Below are 25,437 nucleotides of genomic sequence, written 5' to 3'. Positions count from 1 at the left end.
CTACATGTACATACCACTAACATGGTATAAGCACTAAGCATGTATTTTTATGCATGGTATGTTCTAAACAACATATTCAGAGAAGATAACTATGACAGATTGAGGACATTCTTATTTGAGAATGCAGTCTTTAAAGCAAATTAATGAGAGCTATGCCTTCTGATGTTTCAGTAATATAATGTTTTATTAGCCACAATTTTTTTTTCCTTTCTAAAAATGAGAGCATCTGCATGGAGACTTCAGCTGAATGTTTTTTAGGCAAAACCTGAGAGAACTAGATTTTTTTCTGCGTACCGTAACCTGCAAAATGTGACTGCAGAAACAAGGAAGCAAAGCAGATTTACAGTAGTATAGCTCAGTCATGTTGTTTGACCTCTGACCCCCTTCAGACAGTGATGCTGACAGGAGAATAGTACCACAAACCTTTCCTGCCAATACACTTGAATATTAATGCCTGAAGTGGAGTTTTTTTTGTTCAAAACAAGGAGGGGAGATGAACTTCATGTATTATCCTGTCAGAGAAATTACACAATACTAGTAGTTATAAAATGACAGTGTGCTTGGCCATACAATGAATAATACTCTGCTGAGAACTATTAAAAAAAATATGAATTGATTAGCCTGACTTTCAAAAAACCACAAAACATATACTGTACTGTAGAGCAAGCAATTAAAATATGGGTGAATATAAGCAGATTTCTTGTACTGCAGTCACCTCAGGGGCATGTAATTGTTCAACCCTTTATTTTCAGGAGATGTTTTCACATACATGTAACTACTACAAGAGAGGACCTTCAAAACATAATTCTGGTGTCTACATTCCTGCAGTGGTCCCTTTAAGAGATTGCCAGTGCATGTGTAAAAGCTGAGTTTTGTGCTGATATACATTAGTGATGAACTGAAGGATTATATGCTTTTTATTGTTATTTCCTGCTCATACTGTAATTGATCTCATAACTAATTTCAAAGACATGATTTTTCACCTGGAGTAAAATTAGTTCTTAAGGTCTCTTTTGAAGCCTAATGCAGGTGTGTACATAATACTTCAGAAATGAATTTCTCATTTCACTCTTTATCAATTACTTGTCTTCTTATGAAGGCTGTGTTTAAATTCCGTTTGGCGTTAATAATCACTTTCCTTTGATTCTCAAGTTTTAGTATTTCCACTGCTAGTTTTATAAAAGTAAAAACAACCTGTGTCTTTTACAAGAGTTTACAAGGCTTCCTAAAATAATTCAGCAAACCCAAGAATATCAACATCTGCGTCTCCACAAGGATCTCACGTCTGAGGCCTTCTGGAGCCATGTGCTTAACTTGCTGTGTGGCAACTTCAACATTGATGACGTTTAGCATGCTGAATGGAAGTCAAAAGAAATCATAAATATTTTGTAAGTAAACAAAGCAGAAGGTCCTTGGCTTTGATCCTAAATGTATTGTAAATGTAGGCCATAGGCATTTCTGATCCACATCTGGACCAGTGATGACAGATGTGGACACTTATTTTACAAATGAAAATTTTCTTTACCATGTGACAGTTGTCACCCTCGACAGACTGTGCAATTCATAATGACTCAAACCTCATCTATAAACATGAAGGAGCCTACTTCACACATTAAAGTTAGGAGAAAACCAAGAGGTTGGAAAAATGAATCCAATTTTCATTCCTTAGTCACCTTCTAAAGTGCACTTTGGCAGGACTAAATATCAAGCATCCTGATGTACAGTATGTGCATAAATTATTTACATGTATGGTACTGTTAGCACAATTAGTATAAAACATCACTACTGCAGTAATGGAGTTGCACTGCTGTGGCAACTGAATAAGATCATAGTTTCTATTCCTTTTTCTTTGTTTTGGATGAATGTTGAAAACTTTATATACTACAAGTATCTGCGTATCCTGTTGGGTATAATAATATAAAATCACATGTATAAGAAAATTATTTTTTATTTTAAAGAATGTACAGTAGCAACAGCTCTTAAAAATGATTATGGTACTACACACTGTAAATCCCTCCACAGAGAAAATGATGTATAGTAGCAGTACTAGATACTGTATGTCAGTAAATACAGTACTAAAACAGTATAGTTTTGTTTCTTTGTTCACATTAATATCTGGACTAATAATTGACTTCATAGACCATTATTAGCTTATGTACTATATGGGAACAAGTAATAGGTTTATTCCATGCTGAAAAAAAAAGAAGAAAGAGAACACAACGTTTCGGCCGTGGAGCCTTCTTCAGGTGTGAGGTGTGTGATCACACCTGAAGAAGACTCCACGGCCGAAACGTTGTGTTTTCTTTCTTCTTTTTTTTTCAGCATGGAATAAACCTATTACTTGTTCCTTTGGAGCCTACGCATGCTGACGCAGCTACCCACCTGAACTACTTATGTACTATATAACAACGATGGTCAGAAGTAATGTATGTGCAGCATTGTGTACTGTAATGGTTTTTAGTTTCATCATTTGCATGATCATTTTCTTGAAATTTCAACCCTTTTGACTCAGTTTGGACATGTAACTGTCACGGACGTCCAAAGGGACTAACCGTGGGGAGCAGGAGAGCGGAAAAAGACCCATATGCGTAGCGGCGAGACGGGAAAAAGGCCCGGGCTCATTAGTGCAAAGAGTTCAGGAATGCCGTATAGAAACCCACCCCCTCAGGGAGCGGACGTGGGGCGCCCTGGTGCTAGGCGGGTCTCAGGACATCCGAAAGTCAATGCTGAGCGAGGACAGAGTGAAATATATCGCCCAAGGGAAAGAGAGGGACAGGAAGGACAGCAGACCGGAAACTAGGGACAGGACAGAGAAGGAGCGCCCTCTGGCTGCAGAGGGCGTGACAGTACCCCCCCCTTCATGGGCGGCTCCTGACGCCCATACAAATAAATGAGCTGCCCAGCACTGGGGGGAGGAAAAACCTCATTTAACTGAAAGGAAACCTCCGGGAGTCCACCTCCTCCGGGGTATTAACCTTTATTGGGTGGAGGAAGGGGGGGTTGAGTAGAGATCCGGAGACTAAAACAAAAAAGTACACAAGCACAAACACAACAGACAAAAACCTGGGAAAGACTAGGGAGACAAACCACAAAAACAGATAGGAACCAAAAACAGGTAGGAACCAAAAGTTCCAAGACACAGAGAGCAGGGGGGGCCAAAAAGGAGGGGAGAAACAATCAAAACAAAAGGCAAAAAACAAAGAAAAAAAACACAAAAACCCCGGGGAAAAATACTGCAGACTGGGCAATTGGCACGTACACATTCTAACGCTGATATCGGAGTGGACAACCTGAGGAAAGCCAGACCGAAGTCCGCTCACAGACACAGATGCCCGGAGTGATATCCAGCGAAAAGAATGGAGGAACGGCAAATGGGCACGTTCACATTCTAATGCTGATATCGGAGTGGACAACCTGAGAAAAGCCAGACCGAAATCTGCTCACAGACACAGATGCCCGGAGTGATATCCAGCAAAAAGAATGGAGGAACGGCAGAAAGCTTACCATTCTATCACTGATATCGGAGAGAGCAAGACCAGGAAGAGCCAGGCACGAAAACCCGCTCCAGACACAGAAGCTCGGAGTGATATCCAGTAATAAGAATAGGAAAGCCAGCTCAACATTCAATCATTGATATCGGAGTGATCTACCCGAGGAAAGCCAGGTGCAGGACCCGCTCACAGGCACGGAAGATCGGAGTGATATCCAGTGATTAGAATAGAGGAACTGAAAAAAAAAACAGCCCAGAGAACAAGAAAAAACTGCAGCAAGACAAAAAGCGCCGCTCGCGGGGTCAGTAAGTGGCTCAGCATTCTGTCACGGACGTCCAAAGGGACTAACCGTGGGGAGCAGGAGAGCGGAAAAAGACCCATATGCATAGCAGCGAGACGGGAAAAAGGCCTGGGCTCATTAGTGCAAAGAGTTCAGGAATGCCGTATAGAAACTGCAGAGGGCGTGACAGTAACTTCTTCAAAATCAGTTGTGGTTTGTCAAATAGTTAATTTTTACTTGGTTATTAAACTTAATTAATCAAACAAATAAACTAAACTACAGTACATGCAAACTTGAGGAGCAGTCATTCTCATGAAAAGGTTGTTGTTTTTTCATTCAAGGGAATGAATAGCATTTTGTAAATGGCACATTGATCATGAAACTGATTTGGTGAAATTGTTATAAGTAACAGCTAATGGAATATAAATGAATGTGCAAGGAGCAAAGTCTCTGATGAATGGCAGGGGAGTTGCAGTGGGTGATACTTAATGACACTGGATATAAAGAAAGGTCATTTCAGTCGGCACCCACTAATTGTTCAAGCCATTGTAAACAGAAACAAATGAGACTGTGTAATTTGTAAAAAAAAGTATGTATCTTTGTGTTATGCTAAAAAAATACTGTTTAAAAAATACCATTTAAGACAATGTATGCTTAAGGCAAATGTACCAACCTTTGGCGACATGACGGCAAGAGTAAGCAAATACTGTATAACAGCATTTTCAGGGGACCAGTCTTATAACTAAATGTCTTAATTTAAACATCTATTAAAAAGATGTCTTTAAGTATTTTAAAAAAAGCATTACATTTTTGATTGGCCTGAATACATCTTTCAGCTAGGCCTTTAGAATTATCCAGAGCTTTCAGAATTGCAAACCAAATGAGTTACTGTACATGCATTCTATGGATTAAATAAGATATTTTATTGGTATACACAAGACCTTTTTTGGGGTCTATGTAAGACTGTAAGCAATAATCTTTTGGAATAATTAAATAATAATTAACTGTAACAAGTAATGTTGAGGTACTCCTCACATTCTTCAAGTTCGTTTGCATGCTAAAAAGACATTTGACTTCCCTCTGAGCAGACTCCCTCTTGTGGTTTTATTTGTGTGTCAGGCTCCTGTTTGCCTGGATAGTGTTCGGTATATATGTTTTCAAGCACTGTCAAACCTTGTTTTGCTCCAAGCAAGTATTTATGTCCTCTCGAGCTGCCTGTTGGATCCTTTCAGTATGTCTGTGCATCTTCGTGTGTGCAATTTAGCGTGTGAGAGGGTCAGTGCTATACGTAATTTAAATCATCTATTAGCTTTAGGAGTTTATATTTTTTGCACTGAAGTGTTGCTTTTATTTACACTCTTAATTACACACACTTAACTGTGCATAGCATAAAAAGTGTGAGAACTAGATTATTGAGTCCCGATAATGTAGAAATACAACAATGGGATGTGTACTATATAAATGCAATATTTGTAAGTATTTTCACTTTCATATAAATTGCAATAAACATTGTTAAGCTTCATGTATTTGAATGTTACAGTATGTTTGCTATGGTAATTCAGCTGTTCCTTCAAATCAAGTGTGAGCTAAGACGAGTTAGGAGCTAGGATGCTCAAGGGCAAGGTGTTACAGTGGTCTGGCCCTCATTTTACAGAAATATGACATGATAGAAAACTTGTACATTTCAAGAACTGAACAGACAAGAATTCTCTTTCTATCACAATTAAGCTTTCAATCCTTATGTCATACACTGTAAACATTTGTTTTATGGCATTTGTTTCCCCAATGACTACAATCTGCTTCATTCTAACTACTGTATATTGTGTTATCAACACAAAATAACAAAATTATGAATTACTAAATGTTCTGTTCTTGGAAAATTTAACACAGATACATCTAAGCAGATTTTTCTGACCAAATCACAATGAATTAAAAAATAAAAAATAAAACAAGCAAACTAAAGCTATAGTACATTGGATCTACAGATTCTTTCCCAGGGAGTAATTATTTTTCAGATGAGCTGGAACCAAGCTAGAATAGCATTTCTGAAACAAGTGCAGTCTTTAGAACACTTAACAGCATGGTGCCTTGTTAAGAGAAGAACATTTGTGAAACAGTTATTTTGCCTTTTTTCCATATTCTACTGCTGGAATACACAAGCAGCCTAGATTCAGACTGGACAAAGTTCTAATTCCCCGAATTAATGAGAAAGACACGCAGCAGGGCTTGGAGACGCACAGGCTCAATGTGATTAAGAAGAGCTAAAGGGACAAGCAACACAAAACACACATTGTTGCTTTGAAAGCTTCTCTACTGACTTACAGTGTTGGTCATTGTGTGCAATATGATCTAAGAGAGCACCCTCATTCCATCTGGGAATGTGACTTCAGACCTACACATCTGTGGAAACAAAAACAGACATTTTAAAACTTCCAAATAAAGGGAGTTAGCTGCCGGAAAATGGGTTTCTTAGGGCATTTTGGAAAACAAGACCTCATCTAAAAGACCACTCTTTCATTCTTTTCATGGCCTTAGATTTGACCTTGGGTATAGGGCCTTTGGATGTAATTAGTTTCTAGAGATGTGACAAATGTTTCCTCCTTGCTGTACTTTTCACAAACCAATAGCTCTTGTCACTCCTTCAGTGCTCGCACTAGATTGCTAATGCTCTCCAACCATTCACACTTCCTCACTAAGGCATTTGGCTGCAGACAACTTCAGTTGGAATCTAGTGGTGTGACAGAATGGTAAGGAATTAATTTTAATCTAAAGGCAGCATGTTGCATTTGTTTTGTCTTTCACAATTTAAGCTCCAGATCTTTAGATAAGGGCTTTCAATACAATACTGCAGTAGTTTGTTCATTGACTAATAGTTGCCTAAAAGTATCATCCATACTGTACATGCATAGTTCTTAGTGGAACAAGCAACACAACACTTTTTGCAGAACAAGTGATACATTGAAACAATGCAATATATTGAAAGGAGTTCTTAAAATAAGATTAAGGTTTTGGAAGATAATTAAAAACTTCTGTGCAACAACTGTTGAACAAAGCTGCTGGGTTTCCTGAACCTGCATTTTTTTTAACTCAATTGTGTTTTCCTTCACACATCTTTGGAGAGACACTTATTCTACATCAGTCCTAACAAATACTGTATTGATTTGCTTGGAAGGCCAAATACTGTAGATAAAAACAGAGTATTACAGGTTTTTTAACTATTGATTTCAGCTATTGTTATTTATTGATCACTTCAGATTATTTTTTATTTTCTTATGTACTGTAAAAAGAATCCTGCTACTACTAAAATAATACACTGGCATTTCAGTTGTATTTTGGTAAAAAGGTTGTTTTATTTTATCTGTATTAGGGAGATTACTTTTGCTTAGGTCATGTAATTGCTGAGTTTCATCAGTAGATTTAATTGTAGAAGATATTTCAAATGGATATAGGCTTGAATTTAGCACAGATGGAATTTTAGTTAGGTTAGAGTAGGATAGTGGGGTAATTCATTAAACTGCAAGTCAGTCTTTCATGGCTAATTCACATTGCTTTCACATAACACAGCCAAGAGCAAGGAAGCAGGCTTACAGCCACCTCCCATTGAAAGGTCAAGGGAAGCAGAGAGTATGGGAAAAGTATGGCAACATCCAAAATCATTCTTCTGAAAACTATGCATTGTATAATTCTTCTGGTGCAATGTACTGTATATATAGTAATAATGTTCTGCTTCAGCTTAAGAATTACAAAATGGTTTTAAGGTATTTCAGCATAGAAATGAAAAGGTGATTTTTTTTTAAAGGCTGCTACATGTGAGTTGAGCAAAACACTAAATGACACATTTATTGATTATTTAAAAATATTCCTATTCTGCAATCTCCATACTTGCTACTGTATGTGGCTCTAGGCTGAGTATAAGGAGAGCTCCTATAGCACCTAAATACCTGTCCTGTGTCATACAGTTAGGCACATAGTTAATGTGAGCTTCAGTACACCTTCAAATTGAGCAGGGTTTGTATACCATAGAAAATAAATAAAAGTGGTACTGGTAGGATGAGGATTAAATGAGTACAGTACAGTAAATACGTGGAGAATGTTAGTTGTTAATGAAATTTCACTGTCTGAATCTTGGTTCTATACGGAGCTGGTGTATGTTTAACACTTGAAGCGATGCACGATAATTTTCTTGTATTTGTTCTGAATAAAACTGAAAAATGTCACTGCAACCTCAAATGACAGTGTGGTATAATAACATCAGTAAATAGTCATGAATCCTTAGACTTTAGATCTGCAGTGACCTTTGCCTGAGCCTGTGTTTGTATTTATATTTCAGGAATTAAGACAACCCTATTTAAGATGGAATGATAGAAGTGATTTTATTTGGTTTTGGCTTATCCTGTTTGGCTAAGGGAATGACAGCCTGACTGTAGTGATGAAGCCATCAGAGCTCCTCCCAATAAGTGATCTGAGCTATACTGTAAAGCTGCTGCAAGAGAGATAATGGAATGGAGTGAGCAATGCAAAGCTACTGATACTGGGACGGTGTATTAGGCACTCAAAACGTATCTTAAGTGTGAGGATGTGGGTACGAGTTTGGAGTGTCCCCACCCCTCCTGAGCTTTCACTTAAAAGCTCATTTTGAAGCCAGTTTCAGATAACAATGTCATCAGAGTAACTCTGATGCAGCATTCATGTGTTTCATTACACATGTTTACTAAAAAAAGATTACACTGTTACATACATTACAGTTACATCCATAATTTCCAGTTACATTTACATTCTAGGACATTTAAGCAAACAAAAGTTTAGTTTTCCTCAGGTCAATTACTTTTATAATGTACATTCCACAACAATGTAATGAGCAAAAAGGAATTTGAGTTTGATTTACCTTATTAATGAAAAGTAATTAGAATGGTTTGCTTTGATCTAAGAAAGAGGGAACTGAAATAAATGCTTTTGAAATAAATGCCAATGGTGGTGGCATTTATGTCGAATTAAGAATGCATAGACAACATCTGAGGATCCTTCAGGCAGCTGAAAAGTTCCTCTTTCAGTTCTTAATGATACTAAACTTCCTATAACTGTTTCGCACACTAAATGAAAACATAATTGTATAAGAATGGGGGCTTACTAAGTTTTTGTGATTGCAGCTATTATCTTTTTAGAATATGTTCTTACAAATAAATACAGTTGATGAGAGGGCCTTAGCTTTTACATTTTCTTATTCATAAACCAAGCTTTGTGAACAAAACCAAATGTTGGCAAAGAATGTGGTGGATGACTTTAATGTCAGTAAGCAATTTCATATTACAGAAACATTTTTATATACAAAGGCCTTGACCAAGGCAAAGTCTCTTTGATGATTTTCATTTCATTGTGGTCATCCTAAACAAGATAGATGTTAGGGATGTTAGATTGTACATACAATGCAAAATAACATATTTTATTTCAGTGTTTGTTATTCCTTTGAAATTGGCTGTAAACAGTTGTTAATTGAGTCTCAAAAGCAATTGCAAATGGCAAAGATCTCCTAAAAGCATTGCTTCAAAGCAAATATAAAACATAGAATTTGAATTCTTTTTTTTCCAAAGGTGTTTTGAGTACCACCAATTTCCTTCTGCTAGTCTGTTGCATTATTCATGATGGCACAAGGCTGGCTGATTTCATCAGAGTCCATAGCAATCACTAGTCTTCACATATACATGGCTCTCGTGTTGTTTGTAATGTGAATTGTGCAAAAAACCATTTGCTGAACAGTTGTTGTTTTTCTTTTACCACTGCAGTAGCCTGGATGCCTATTTTATCTCCTTTGGAAGGGTTGATGTTTCCCGACGAGTGACATATCAAAAGCCACCATTAATATCTTAGCCAATGTTTAAAATCATTCATTTTGTCTTTGAAGTGACTCTACAAAAAGATAGAAATGGGAAACCTTCCACTGAAATCGGAATAACAATGGACGGTTTTATTCTTTGTTTAAATCTGTTGATTATCAGTTATACATTTTCTGAAGGAACATTAGCTGTAGTCCTGTTCAACAAAGCTATAATTGTAGAGGAGATGATAAAAATGTACAGTATAAACCCAGTATGACAGACAAGAATATTAGATTAGATATGAGGCATTCTTGAATACAGTTTATTAATATCTCCAATACAATACAATATTTGTACTGTATACTACATTTTGTATTAAACTTGTAAAAAGGTGTTGAACAGTAATTAGTAAAGTACAATAATTTAACTGGATGTTGTTTGCTGAGTCTGACAAGATGTACTTGTTTCATTGTAGTGCTCAGCAAGGTTTAATCTATGAAATCCTGAGGAATTCCTTTCTTTTTTGATGTACAGTAGCTATAAAGTTATGAACTTAGATTTGGTAACAAACGTTGGCATGAACATACTGTATAATATGAAATACTTTCTGTTGACTGCAGCTCCAGAAATCAGTCATCCTTTTACCATTGGTATGCCACATACACTTGGGGAAACATGACTTGTTAGTTTGTAATTTTTCTTTTTTGTGCCGAGATAGTCGCATGCTAGCACACCTTTGAGTTTAGTAGATCAACATTGGCCATGATTTCTTTATTGATTATTGCTTTCTATGTCAAGTCCTCTATTATGCATTGGTCAACAGTATTTCCAGTTTACTTATTGTGCAGGCCTATTCTGTTACAGTATGGCCTATTGTTTTTTCTTATATTATTTTTTATTCTGTTACCATGTTTTTATTAATGTCACATAAAAGTATCTTTGCCTTTCTTGTGCAATTTTTTTATATCAGAAACATGCACATTTAAGCTTATTCAGGAAAGGTCTCATAAAAGTGAAGCTCTTTTTATTTATTCTTACAACTAATCATAAAGAGGACATCTAATTCTACCAGCTTCTGTAAGCTTTAAAATAATAAAATTCTGTCCTTTTATAATAAACCTGATCATGAATATCTATCTTTCTCTCAGTACAGTAGGTTCTAAATGCTACTGTATTTAGAACACAAGTACCCATTTCTGTTAATTTCTTATACTTGGTAAGAGTTTGTTCAGTTCTATCTTCCTTTTCATGTAGAAATTTCTCTTTCATTTGCATTTGCAAAAAAAGTTCAAAAACAGTTTTATGATGATAACATCACACATCACAAAACAATCACACTAATTGTGTTGTATTTCAATTCCAGACACTGCAGTGGTCATCTAACGTTTGGTTTATATAGTGTTTGTGGCACTAATATGTTTGAGGTCCTTCTACTGTTTTGTAGAGTTTATTTTTGTTAAACTAAGGTTGGGCGTAGTCTCAGCTACTCTATTTAACAATGTATAACAAAATATCCATATCTTAAAGTCTGATTTAAAAAAATAGAATTTCTCATTCAGTCAAGGGTGTACACTATTCCTTTGGAACTGTGGGTATTAAAACATGTTTTTGAAATTAATAAATTGAGCTGGGCAGCAAGGAAACTAGTCTCCTCAAAGTATTACCTGTTTGTGACAAATATAACAGATGGTCCAAAAGAAATTAAAATCAAGTGACACTGCAGACCCACTGATGATTTCAACTTCAGAGAAAATGAGAGATTTAATTCAAAATCTTTTCATAGTCAATCAACTGGATTTCATTTAGTTACATGGGAAAAGGAATACAAACGAAACTGAGTGTGAAGCCCTTAAAGCAAAACTTTATTCAAAGATTAGCTCATGTGATATTAGCTATATTTCTAATCACTATGACAAATATAAATTTTTCTGATTGTACGAAGCAGTTTGAAATGTTCTGCAGAGGAGCACAGCGAGGCCATGTCTTTCCATTTTTCTGTGTAACATGTTTGTGTTTTGGGCCCTATTGTTAACATTTACTCGTATTATTTATGAATTTATTATTCTTACCATGCAAAAAAATAGAAAAAAAATGTGCTACAAATAGAAAATTATATTGTGTTTTCTGTCAACCACAATCTGTCTCCATTGTTGATTATTAATGCTTTTTGTTGTCTTTTTTTAATAATTTAAAAATGATACAGTCAGACCAAATTTTATGCCACCAACTTTTCTGTCAGATACAGCAATTTCATTGTTTAAAACATTTTTTAAAATTGCTGTTTTTAATAGCAATTATGTTATATACGGTAAGGGACATGCAAGCAATTAGTGGTATTTACTGTTTTCTTCTGCTTTTATTATGTGAATGACATTTATTTCTTTCATCTATGGCTACAGTTTCAGTTGTGAATGTGTATTGTTTTCATTATTATGTCTTTCTATACACCAAGTTCTGTGAAGAATGCTGTTTAAGCCCCTTAAGGATGAATGCAGTAGAAAAGCTCTTTGAAGTCAGCTGTGAACAGACAGCATTTGAATGTTTTTGATGTTTGTATCTGTGTCAGATGGCTTGTGGAAAAATGCAGTGTACTACAGTATATTGCTCAGATTGAGACTGCATTCTTGACTGGTCTCGTGTAGTAAAACAGATTTAATTTTCATGGAACACTTTTTGGAAGAATTCACAAAAAACATGAACAACAGCAAAAATGGAAATGATTAAGCCATTTTTAGGCTAAACCAAAGTGACTTTGTTAGATTTAGGTATGATTAAGAGTTATAAGGATGCAATTATGTATCACAAAAAATGTCTTCATTCCTTGCATAATGTGCAATATAATTTGCTAACTCTTCTGAAACAGCTTCCAGTAGTTTTTGCAATTTCTGCTTTAGATACGTGTGTATTATATAATATTAGCATAAAAATATAAGCTTTCTTATAATTTAAATCTAAATGTTTAAAAATCATAATGTAAATTTTTATTATATTGGGTGTCTTTAGTTGCGTGAAATAGCGTGAAATATATCTATAAGAATATGCTTTGCCATTCATGTAGAACTATCATTTTAACCTACATAAGTGGACATTTAAGCCAAAAATATGCAAAGATAAATGAGTATGTTGTTCAGAACAATCTGTGGTATGTGAGACCTTTGCTTTATACAGAACATAAAATCTTGTTCTCATGCTTTCATAAAGCTTATCAGTGAGGAACTGTGAAATGTTCTTCTCAATAAATTTTGTAACACTTTTCACAGTTCATCCCAATTATTTCATCCAACTTCTGATGTACATATCAGGACATTTGTGAAGGCCACTGCATCTCTGAAAATGTTCCATCAGCCTCTTTATGTTCTAGTTGAGTTTCCAGTACTGTATGATTGGGGTTCTTGACTATATACTTAAGGTTATAGTTATGGAGAAAGTTGAATCCCTTCCTGTTGGCAGTCAGGCTATCCCTAGCCATAAAGGGTTTAGTGTTTTACCTCAGTCTGAATTGTACAGCTAGAAAAGAAATACAGGAGTTGGTTTTGTCACATTTTCCATTTTAAATTTTTATATAGGGTTTTTTTCTGTTCACGTCCTATTGTGTGTGTTCTGTATAACTGTGTTTTTGTTTCTACATGGAAATATTTTGTACTTAGCAGCTTATACCTGCACTGTGTAAGATTGTACAGGGAAGCTTACAATTTTGCAGTATAATATTTTAGTAATGGTCATAAAAGGGAAGATGTGATACTTAAAAGTTTCTCATCCACTTCTTGCTAACACATTTGGATAGGAATTTGGTAAACTGGCATTTGAGACATTTTTCACATATAGAGGGTTCTATAAACAAAGGTGTGAACATGAACTCTACCCTAAACATGAATTAATTGTGGAAGAATTTGGCGTATCTCTTTCCTCAGTATAGATTGGTAATCTACTCTATATCATGCATTGAAGTTTTAAGGAGAATGTGTGAAATGAAATAGCAGGAAATTACTGATAATGTTTTCTTGTCATTTGAACAACAGCGATGTTTCTCAACTACAAAACGAATGAAGATACTAATAAGTTACACCTTACTCACATGCCTGTATTACTGTTGAAATACACTATTTTACTAGAAAAAAATAATACATAATATGATAAATGGATGTTATATATAACAAAAGTTCAGGAGGGATGATAACAACCACGCTCAATGGTTCCCAGCCGTCAGTAATCAGCAATCACTCCCTTCATCCTTCCTCCACCAAACGCTATAAATACCAACACGATATCCCTCTCCCTCGTGTGCGACTTGCATCCCACCTCCACCCCAATTCCACCTCTGCAGCAGGTTACCCTCCATGGGGATTCTGGCCTCCTCGTCCTATGGCCAGGAGGCCGGCCCTCAGCCAAGCGGGTTAAGCCAAATATCAGCTCCATAACAGTTCATTACGCTTCGATCTTGGGCATTGTCATTCCTAGTGAAAGCCTTTATTACTTTTATTAAAGGTAGCAGTAGGGATAGTCCACAGTGTATTCTTATTTCTTATAGAGAAGCTTTAAAAAATGAATACCACTGAATTAGAAATTACTGTATAGTATAGAAAGAGTCAATGTTGTGCACACACGGCAGGGGTTAAGGTAATGAAATTTATGTTTCCAAAATAGGAAACAGACACTTCCTCAGAAAAACCTCTGCTGTGGTGATCTGAATATGCTGACAGTGTGCTTATTAATGAAAACATAGAAGCGCCTTACTTATTTTCTGTTCACAAAAATAAATGTTAACATTATGCCAAAAGTTTGAAAACAATCCCATTTAGTACATTTTACAGCCTCTTTTAGACATGCTCTTAGGTAAGGCTTGGTAGATATGTACTACAATAAAAAGGAACCTACTAAAAATGATGAAATGAGAGCTCTAGCCAACTCTTCAATCTTCAGTATGAGCAAAGTCTGTGCACATTTTACTAAGACTGTTTTTTCACTGATTTAAACTAGAGGCTTGCTTACACATTGTCAGAATAAATGTGTACAATAAATACATAGTTGAATCCATATCATACTGTTAAAAAAGGCAGACAAGCCCATCAAAGCCTGTGATAAAACATGCAAAACAATCGATTTCAAGTTGTCAAAATATGTTTTTTTCACTGTTATTAATTAAATTATGTATATTTTAAAGATGGTTATTTTATGTAGAACCTCTCATACTACATCATCTTGGAAAATTAAGATGCAGAATGCATGAACAAGATTTAACAGATGACTTTCCTTCTTAATGGATAGGTGAAATAAATCTACGGGGATTTTTAATAAAAATGTATATTTACATTCTGTCCCTCAGATGTTGGCAGTTTCAGACATATTGCTTGACCCAGGGACTCTAAGTCACAAGGTAGGCTTGGGGTTTGTGCAAGGCAGATTGGCTTCACACTTACACAGGAAACATCAGAAGTGATTCAGCAGTAGCACCAGCCAGCTGTGAAGAAAGTGATTCAGTCATGCGTGGAGATGTGTTCACAAAGGAATGTCAGAGCTAGAGGAACTTCCAGTAATCCTCCTTTCAAACTTAAGTCCTTTTGTCTACATACCATCTCCTTAATGAGCAGGGGAACAGCCCACTGAGGATGTACAGTACATTTAAATTATTCCTATAAAATCATAAAATGTAAAATACCCCTGTAATATCTTTTCACTTTAAATTTTGATCTGTTTTACATCTTAAAATGGTTAATGGTGTTTAGTACAAACCTGATCATCCACCCACATTACAGTTTGCTTCTTGTTCCCTACAATTTATTTCAAATATTTTTGAAGAAAAATAATTTCTATGTTAGATTGCAAACTCTCAAATTAAAATCTCCTTACAAGTTGTTATTGATATTACAGGTTTATTAAACATGAAGGACATTATTATCACAAATCTTATTGATAATAATATTTCCCTTTACCATGCATTTGTAAAAATATTTTATGTAAATACCTTTACTCATTAGAGAGGATCTTTTTCACCCACCACTGAAGTGCAGCACCCTCCTGGGTGCAACCGCCTGCTTGTTTTTTACACACTGTAAGAGGACAGAGGGTCACATACTGTAAGTGATTTTAGTCCACTTCATTTGTGTAAAAGAAGGATTAAAAAAAACACTGAAGGCAAGAACTAAAGAGTGAAATTAAATGTTCTGTTTGTGTTGCTCAATTGGCAGCAAGGGTGAATTTCACTGTAGAGACCCCTTAGTTTAGGCGGATGGCCTCTGACAAAGAATATTCTATATTTGAGCCATTAAGGGTGTGTGAAGTCACTGTGGTTTCAGGAGGAGGAAGCTCTCAGCAGTTTGGCAAAATCCTCTCTTATATTACTCATTCAGTGTTGAAAGTCTATAGGAAAGATTTGCTCAGTTTGAAAAAAAAACATTTGACATCATTTGCATGCACTGTGAGTCACATGTACAGCAGGTGTGAAAGTACAAGCTGTAGCAAATGACAGTAATGTCTTCAACTCCTAATGCTAATGCATCTAAGCTGCTTATAAATTCTGGTTAATATTTTCTTTTGCTGCATGCTAGATGACTGGTGCATGAGTTCGTTCTGCAAAGATTAAAAATTGAGTAAATATCCTGGTGATCTCAGGTCTGCGAAGTTGGCACTCCACCAAACATTACAGAGAATGAAACCCACCTCAATTGTTCGGGCTCTGTTTGTGCCGTTGAAAGAAGCATTTGGACTGCTTCTGTTCCTTCTATTTTGGGAGGTGTGATGTCGCTTAGCACCCCTACAGTGGCATAGGAAAATTGAACTGGTCTCATTTGTTAATGTTCTGTTAATGCTGGTTTGTACTGTTCAAAGTAGCATCAGAGCTGCTTTCATTCCAGAACTTAATGCCTGCCTTTTCAGGAAATTACATGATTATGTGTTGTTGGCCCCCTACAAATACACAAGTCATGACCCCTCCTAGATCATTCAATTGTAATCTTATAACCAATTGAAACCTAAGTGCTGGTGTTAAACATGTTTACTTTATTTCTGATGTATTACCTGGACCTCCGACTTACTGTAGACCTCTTCTTGCGAATTGTAAGTTGCTAACACAGTGAATGCTCTATTATTTTTATAACCAAAGACAGTATTGTATGGGGTTACAATTATAGGAATTATTCATACCTGATGTGGTTTATTCCTTATATACAGTAAATCCAAACTTCTATCTCATAGTAAACTGACCTAAGGAGTGTCTTGCTTTTCCCCTTTCTGTTTCTTCCATACCTTCATATTGTAACGCTATGGGGTTCACGTGGGCGCCCTCGCCGCTGCCGCATCAGGTCGGCCCCCCACTGTCGGGGACTCGAACCCAGGCCTCCGGCGTCACTCAACGGGGACCCAGTCTCTTGAGCCAAAGGGAAATCTCCCATCAGCCCAGCCGCTGCAGCCCCTGCTATTCACAAGGAAGGGCGGTGACGTCACCGCTCTGATAAGCCAACTCTCGCAAGCAATGGAGGCCGTATGCGTTACAATCTCCCAGGCTTAACTCACTGTCCTCCGCGAAGGGCTATCCCACCCCGCTACTGACACCAATGTAACGCTACGGGGTTCATGTTGGCGCCCTCGACGCTGCCATATCAGGTCAGCCCCCCACCGTCAGGGACTCAAACCCGGGCCTCCGGCGTCACTCAACAGGGACCCAGCCTCTTGAGCCAAAGGGAAATCTCCCCTTAGCCTGGTGGCTCCGGTCTCTGCTATCCACAGGGAAGGGTGGTGACGTCACCGCTCTGGTAAGCCAGCTCTCGCGAGCAATGGTGGCCGTACGCGTTACTATATGTATTATGATCTGAAATATCTCTTGGATTGACAGATTGTTCTATGATTGTTCCCTGACTAATGTACAGTAGCATGGGAGAGGTTTATAATTCAAGATGTCAGATATTTATAGACAAAATCATTTACTTGCCTTTGTTAGTTCTATACCTACAGTACATACTGTATATTCTGGAATTGTTTGGATTATATGTTTCATTATAGGACAAATAGGAGTTTGCAGTCATACAGCCAGTACAGTTTTGTGAACTGTACAGTGTAGGCTAATAAATACAGGATTCAGAAACACATTTCAAGCTTTTTTCTCAAATGGATTGTGTAGTATAATTTTATTAAAATACCTCAAGTTTGATGAGATATGTCCTCTTGTGTGTTAAAGGACTGTTTTGCAGTCAATCAATAGAGTCAGCTTTAGTCTCATTATCAACTTCAGTACCACAAATGCATCCCGTGCTTGTGTAAAACTGCACCATATGTAAAGAATATTGTATAGAGTGTATACTGTAGCACAATATTCTTAAATTCAGTCTGTGAACCTAATCTAAAAGGTACAAATATCAATACATGGTAGAACGCAGTATACAGTATAGCCCACTGAGGAGTTTTCACATTTAGTCACTCAGAGTTACCACTATGATAAAAGGTTACCTTTCTTTGTTGTATTTTTATTTTCTTAGTTATTGTAGGAGAGCTACATGCTAACGAGTCATTAAAAGCAAATGTGTTGTTCTGAAATAACTAGCCATCCCACCTCAATTAAGTCCCCACCTACTGTACGTAATACCTGCAGGAAGTTGCATATACTCTACAACAAACACCTGTTACCAGCAAGCATAATTGACATCAATGGTTTAGACAGCAATGGAAACAATTTTAGTTTCCCAGTTTATCTCCTCCACTCTGAAGCCCCGGTTATGGTGTTTGACCCCTGTCATTAGTGTAGAAACTTGGTGCAAAGCAGTGAGTATTGCATTAAACAGGAGTCATTAGCCAGGCCTTCTACATGAATATCGTGATTTGAATGTTGGCTGTCATACAGTAGTTTAAATGGGCTCCACTGTGTTCTGGAATGACCCTCAGAGAACATTAGCTTTCCAACATGCTGTTCAGTTTTTCCTTAGCTTTCCCAATCTAATGTCTCTCTGAGTAACATTTTAAAATCTGCATCCAAAAGGCTACAGTATGTGCCTAAAAATATCTCGATGCAGTAAAGAGCTATTTGCCCTGCTAAACTGCTGTCAGGTAACTGGAACTTATTTCTCTCAAGTATTATTTACATTTTAAGATAAAGCACTTTCAAACCTTAAGTGACTTGTTCAATCAGAGGAAAATGTTTAGACTGTATTACTTTCTAACAGACAGTTTCAGCTGTGGCAGACCTTCATTTTGTCTGAGGGAAAGCTCTTTTTGCCTTTTACCAATGCATAACTTCTTGTCACTGAATAAAATGTAAGTCGGGTCTACAAATTTCAAGGTTTTTAAGCAGTAGAGAAAGATTTAAGTACAGCATACTTTAAGATTTCCCCTGTCTATGGTACTCATTTTCCTCAGGCTGTTTTGTAAGACAGTAGCTGAAGGCAAGGATCTGCCATGATTCTCCCAAAATAAAGTTATTGAACCCGTAATTCTGTGAATGCTCTCTTTGGATTATGGGCATGCATACAATTTATTCAGAGAACCTGATGGTAGGCCTTCTTTTTGACAATAACACAATAAGAAATTGAAATATATTGACATGCAGTAATATGGGCTAAGCTACAGAATGCAGATGTGCATTAAACTATTATTGAACTATAAATTATTGTTCAACTGGATGTCTTGCTTGATTTTTCTTGTTAAACAGAAATTGAAGAGATTTGTATTTTAATATATACTTACATGTACAGTTTTTGTTATTGATTTATTAACACACACAAAGCCTTGGGCATAAAAAAAATCATTGGTAAACTCTTGACCTTGGTGATAGTGGCAATAACACATCTGGTTAGACTAATTATAGTCTAGCTACTATGTGTCAATGTTCTTGTCTCTTAAAAACACATATATGTGAATTGTTAGGTAGTGGTAGCTATAATGTGTTTGTACCATGCAGTAATGCTTTTTTATTTTATGGCGCAGCCCAACACGAATTAAAGACATTTGGTTTTTACATGGAGAACATACCATGTAGTTGTTATAGCATTAGTTTAAAGACTACTGGCATAGCAGTAGTGAACTCCTATGATAGGACAAACTAAGGTTTTCAGTTTGCTCATGCAATTCTTTTGAATGAAATTATCCAATGAATAGCCACTTGTTTGTCCCCTGCTGTAGAATTGACTTGAGTTGTTAGTAATGATTAGTTGTCATTTTCTGTCTTATATGCTATACTGTGCATTTTCAGATAAAGCAAACCCTAAAAAGAAAGTAAGATAGCTATTTAGCGATAGATACATAAATGTAATAATATTTTTCTGAAGACATAAGTTTAAATAACCTGTTTTTCACTATAGGCATACAGTACTTTATGGCTTGAATTTAAACCTTGATGACTGTTTAAAATGTAGAGAAGTTACATTCTATTTAAAGTTAATTGATAAATTAGCATGTGTACTTGTTATTTTGCAAATTAGACATCATACAAAAGTAATTCACTACGTAATGTACAGTAACTGTGAAAATCGAAACAATACAAAGCTATTAGTTAAGGACCCTAAGATAATCTTTGCAGAGTTCAATAACTTGATTGGCCTCTGGGAGATGAGATATTCCACTGTAGCTAGCATATACTGTACAGTATGCAGTTGTGTCCTATTGATTGCATTAATGATCTGATCCCTGTCAGGAGAAAAGGTTGTCCACTTTTTCTCAACCTAAGCATTATGTTCTTGAAGACGTGGCATTATATCTGAGCACTGTGTGGTCTTGCACGGTCCACTTCTAGGCTGAATAACACTAACAGAAAACAAATGTTACCACCAGTACTTAATCTAAAGTGTTATCCAATTTTAATTTTTAAAAATAATTTGGCAACTGCTTGCTCATTTTTGTTATAGACATTAAAGACAGATTAACATATTAAAAGAGATGTATTTGTTTTGTTTTGTGGTTTCCATCAATCTCATTCTGGAAAAATTACTCTTATGTTTTTTTTCCTTATGATTACTGATAATACCATAAGAAATTAATCATATGAGAATCTTGCCCATTTTAGCCACAGGGGCTGATTGGTTCTCAGCTAAACCTTGTACCTGGGAGATTGAATACTTTACAACTGTTTTGATGGCAAATTTAATAATGTACCATCATTTAAACCTATTTAGTGAGTTAGTGCATGAGCAATTGGACCCTGTATAGTGAGTTAGCGTGTGAGTAATTGAGACGCTTCTTTTATTTGAACTTTTTTAGCGCAGGGAACAATAGCCTGGTCATAAGGATGAGGGCATTCAGAAGCCCTGTGCTATGTGGAAAAAACATGGAGCTAATACAAGGGAAGTTATAGAACAGAAGAAATGGAGAATTATGAATGCTAGAAAAGTTTGTGTCTTCTTTATGTCCTCACTTCTTTCTGGAAGTGTATGATGGCTGAGAAGTCCTTAAAGACTGTAAAAGCAAAGTTATCCATTTTGCGTTATGTTACTGGTGTTTAGTGAAGAGGCTTTGATGAAGATGGCCAAATCCTCCACTTGCGCTGCAGAAATAACATTCCTTTTTTAGAAAGAAACATTTATTTTTTAGAAAGAACACAAAAAGATTTTTTTAACACAACGTTAACCCGTAGCTGGCATGGTTTGCATGGAGTCTTTGAACTGGTCATAGGAGCAGGGAAGTGGACACTTGCTGAAAGGCCCTTTCTAGCTGTGGAGTTGGAAGACATGATGCTTGTTTCATTTGAGCCTCATACAGTTATATACTATACTGAAGCTACAATCCTTTCTTTTCAATTAGGTGTAGTGCTTGCCATTTGAAATGATAAAAAGGTTTTCCTTTCAGAGAATTGCAAGACATTTAAGTGTTTGTGAAACTGTATTTGATCCAGTTTTCACAGTACGTATAAAGCCACTAATTTTCTAAATTTTCACCAAAAATTGTTCATGGTTCCTGAAAACATGGCTTTGTTATAATAGCCGAAAGAAACTGAAGCTCGTGTTAAAAATATTTTGAACGTATTTTGCAGACAGCTTAAACATAGATGGCAAATCAGCAGTATGTGCATCACTAGATGTGCTAGTACAGTATGCCTCAGGAGAGATAGCACAGCAGAGCTGATGGATTTGCCTGTGATTGTCTGCTCCACAGCCTGCTTCTGAAGCTGTAATGAAGGTCTATTCCTGCTGAGGAGGGAGGGGGAACATTCAGTGGAGCTTTTTATCTAGTCAGATCTTTTTATCTCGTCAGATAAAACAGAAAATACAAAGAATCCTTTTTTGTCACAGCTGAAATGAATCTGGAGTGTTTAACTTGCCCAAAGTGTAAAGCACTCATTGCTTTCAAAATGCCATTTAAGAGGACAGGTGCTTTGGACAAGAGGAGGGAAAGACCTCAAAACAAGTAGGAGAGGTCAAGGAGGAGGAAATGTAAGCATTGTGATCTTGCTAAATCAGGCTAAGCCATTACTTTAAGGATGTAGAGTCACCCCATTCACATCTCTATTCCATTTTCACTTATACTGGATTATAAGGTATACAGCAGGTGGTACACAAAGGTGTCATTTGCTTATTGGGTTCCTGTCCTGTAGAAGTATCTAATACAAAGAAGCTGAAAAAACTGAAAGGAAAGAGAGACTGAAGGTAATCACAAGCAGAAAAAAATAAATCAAAGGTCAAGATTTACCATAAAAGTTAGGAGGAGAGGAAATGTGAAGAGGTCTTTGGTGCTACTCAGGAAAAGTACACCCAGCACAAAATAACGTTTTGTAGAAGGTTGGACTAGGAAATTAAGTAAACAATGATACAATGCAATGAGGTAAAGAAAGGACAAGATACTACATTCAGGGTAGTTAAAGGGCTCACTCACTAGCTACATGCGTTTCATGATCCTGTTCTGTTGTGGCTAATCTGAACGTTATGCTTAACAATCATCGGCTCAGTTCATCCTGCTCTGCTCTTCATCCATCAAAGACCCTGTTTCCCAGATCAAATCATGAATAAGTGAATTTGCGAATGTTAAATTCACAGATGGTGAGATTTCTAAAACCCATGTTCTTTGGTTGCTCGTACCTAATTGATCTGAGGATCTCATCTAGCTTTATGTTGAAATGGGAAAAAAAAACTGAGTATCAGCTTTGCCAACATAGCTATCTTGACTTTTCATTGTATAAAAAAGTGCATTCTATTTTCAGATTTAATCGCACTTTCCTGTAATTTAAATAGTCTTGTATTAAGAGAATTTATTTAGAAGACGTACACTGACTTTTGTAATGATGAATGATGCGCTTCATACTGTAATTATCAGTATTACATACTGTTCAAGTGCAGTTCTGCTTTAGAAATATTGAAAACGTAGATAAGTAGTAACTTTTGTTGTGAAGAGGAAGTGTCATTGCAGAAATGACTTAAGAAAAGTCAAGAACAAAGCAAACATTTGGTGGACAGTGAGTCTCAGTCATTTGCTACTGTACTGTACTGTATATAGATGGCCTTTCAAAATGACATCACTAAAGGGAATATACTTTAGATGGACTTTAGAGTGTGTACCACTTCTTCAAAAACTCTTTTTTCAGTTAAAAAAGCACCACTTTGTTTACAACCTTATTTTGACAGAGTAATTTGACAGGTTATGCTTGATTTTCCGGGCAGATCGCCAGTTGTAGAGAAATGGAATGTTATTAAGGATTTTTCCACCATAAACACTCTTATTTTTTATATGTAGTAGGGGGAGGAGGGTTGGCAGGGTGTTGGATATACTGTATATTCAACTCCCATCAGTGTCAGCTATTGGGTTGAATTTTGCACTATATTTTTACAATATAATGTCTTCCACAAGAAATGTTCTAAATAAATCAACTACTGTTCAGATTTAAGCAGGCCCAAATCCTGTCAAGTTTTGTTGGAACCAATCACCTAATGTAACCCTTTTTTCAAACAGCATGATTTGTAGATTCTCTTTCCAGATTAATCACAACGAATGCAGAATGCTGTTGCAATGCCAAGCGACTATGAAGAGTGAAAACACAATGGATGTGCTGATTTTGCCTACCTTTGGCGCATCGATTAACTGATTTGTGATATGTGATGCTGTTTTGAGTTGAAGTGGACACTTACTGCTATGCTTGAAATCAGGATTAGACCATTTTAAGGAAGCTCCTCTTGCTTTTATTTTAGATGTTTTATTGTATATTTTCAAAACATAAAAACTCCTTTTGTGATTCATATTATATATCCAGAGACAGTGACTCCAAATTAAAATAAACCTTAAAACACTGGAGTGTCTCTGTATAAACAACTCAACATTTGGGCAAATTGGAAATATCTTAATGTTGAATTATTCCTATTACTGCTTCTGAACAAACATCTACAATCTAGCCACACACACAAGCACAACAACGTGTCTGTTTGTCTTAATAGATAAAGTGGAATAATCAATCAAAAAATTAAAATTAAAATTCTTCCTATTTATATCATTGTGAAAGTGAAATTCCATGCACTTTATAGTCAAATTGCAATATATTGAAAGATCCTAACTACACTGCTGTAGAATCTTCAATAGTATTTTTTACCTTAAGGTTTTAGAAATGTCTCGATCAAAGAGATGTCTGGAAGAAAGGAAAGGGAATCACAAACCATGCAATTGCCCCATTCGACCACTAGGTGCACCACAAAACGCAAGGTATTGATGACATCTGTTCTGTACTATTCCTTTATCATATACATGTATGTTGCCGTGACATAACAGGCTCAGATTACACTTTTAAATGAAATATTTTAGTAAATGATAGAGACTTTGCAGACAATTATCAAAAATCTTATTTATGCTAGTATTTGTATTATTGCTGCCTACATCTGCAGTGCTCTACAAATCAAAAGAAAAACCATAAACCAGAAATTAACTATGTACAAAAACAGCCTAACTGTAAACAAGAATCAATTAAATATAGATATCAGTAAGTAAAAGGCTGGAACCAACAAGTTAGTGATACAATGATATAGAACCAAAGAGATACCCAACATTACTCAATGTAATATTACAGTATTTGCATCCCCGAATGCATAACTTGCCAGAGTGCTTCATATTGTTTTGATCATTTTTAGTTTTTTTGCGCTGCAAGGAATACAATCCTGTTTTCTGTCCAAGTGCTGGGGTTTTACACTGTTGGGGTTTGTCTTGTAACCAGCTGTTTTAAAAGCACTCATACTTTATCCAAATGCTCAATTTCCCCCCATATTCCTTTCACATTTGTGAAGAATTAATAATGGAGTTTAGTATTATTATGGAGTTATTAAATTAAACTGTCGAAGGAATTAAAAAAATACAACCATCTGGCTATGTATATTATTAAAAAGTACATATGAGGACTTGCTGGCACAAAATGTTTAATGTTACAATTTTCATCACTTAAATATTGCACTGAAGCATGGTCTTTTCTTATAAAAACATCACAATATTTTGTAATATTGTGTAATCTACCAAATTACAAATAAATCACCGCTTGATGTACTGAACTTGAAACTGCTTTTTTTGACAATGACTATGTTCAATATGAAGGTCATTTTTTTGGTCTGTCTGTGACACTGAAATTGAAATTGTAAACTGATTTCTGAACATTTCCATATATAACATCGTTCCTTTTATCAAACCAACAAATAGTGACATTCTTATCCATTTTCTCCAAGACATTATATACTCTTAATCTTATAAAGAATGTAGAAGACCACAATATCATTGGTCAAAATATTACAGACTACCAGTCAAATAAATAGACCCTCAGTCAGAGATTATGCATAGCTGACTTGTTGAGGATAAGAAAGATGTCTGTCACTTTCCCTAACTGAAACAATCCTCAGATTGCAATCCTCTAGAAATCAAATGAAACAGTCTCTTGTACACCATTACCCTCATCAAAACCTTCAAGTGTGGTAATTTG

The 25,437-nt window shown here is 36.1% G+C and overlaps 1 protein-coding gene across 3 annotated transcripts in view; it reads left to right on the top strand.

The window, feature by feature from the left end:
• Positions 1-25,437, top strand: part of gas7b (growth arrest-specific 7b) — a 121,907-nt gene that overhangs the window by 19,487 nt on the left and 76,983 nt on the right. Inside the window, exon 1 of one of the 3 annotated variants that reach the window (XM_088599577.1) lies at positions 6,382-6,518. The exons of the other annotated variants lie outside the window; for them this stretch is intronic. Within the exon in view, the coding sequence (XP_088455703.1) occupies positions 6,516-6,518 (3 nt within the window). The 5' untranslated portion in view covers positions 6,382-6,515. Of the gene's footprint in view, positions 1-6,381; positions 6,519-25,437 lie in introns of those variants that run through there. 3 annotated transcript variants of the gene reach the window in all.

This window comes from Lepisosteus platostomus, chromosome 11 (assembly GCF_059453375.1).
Source record: "Lepisosteus platostomus isolate fLepPlt1 chromosome 11, fLepPlt1.hap1, whole genome shotgun sequence".
Lineage (NCBI taxonomy): Eukaryota > Metazoa > Chordata > Actinopteri > Semionotiformes > Lepisosteidae > Lepisosteus > Lepisosteus platostomus.
The sequence above is the reverse complement of the archived record's forward strand: the minus strand, read 5'-3'. Positions and strand labels throughout refer to the sequence as shown.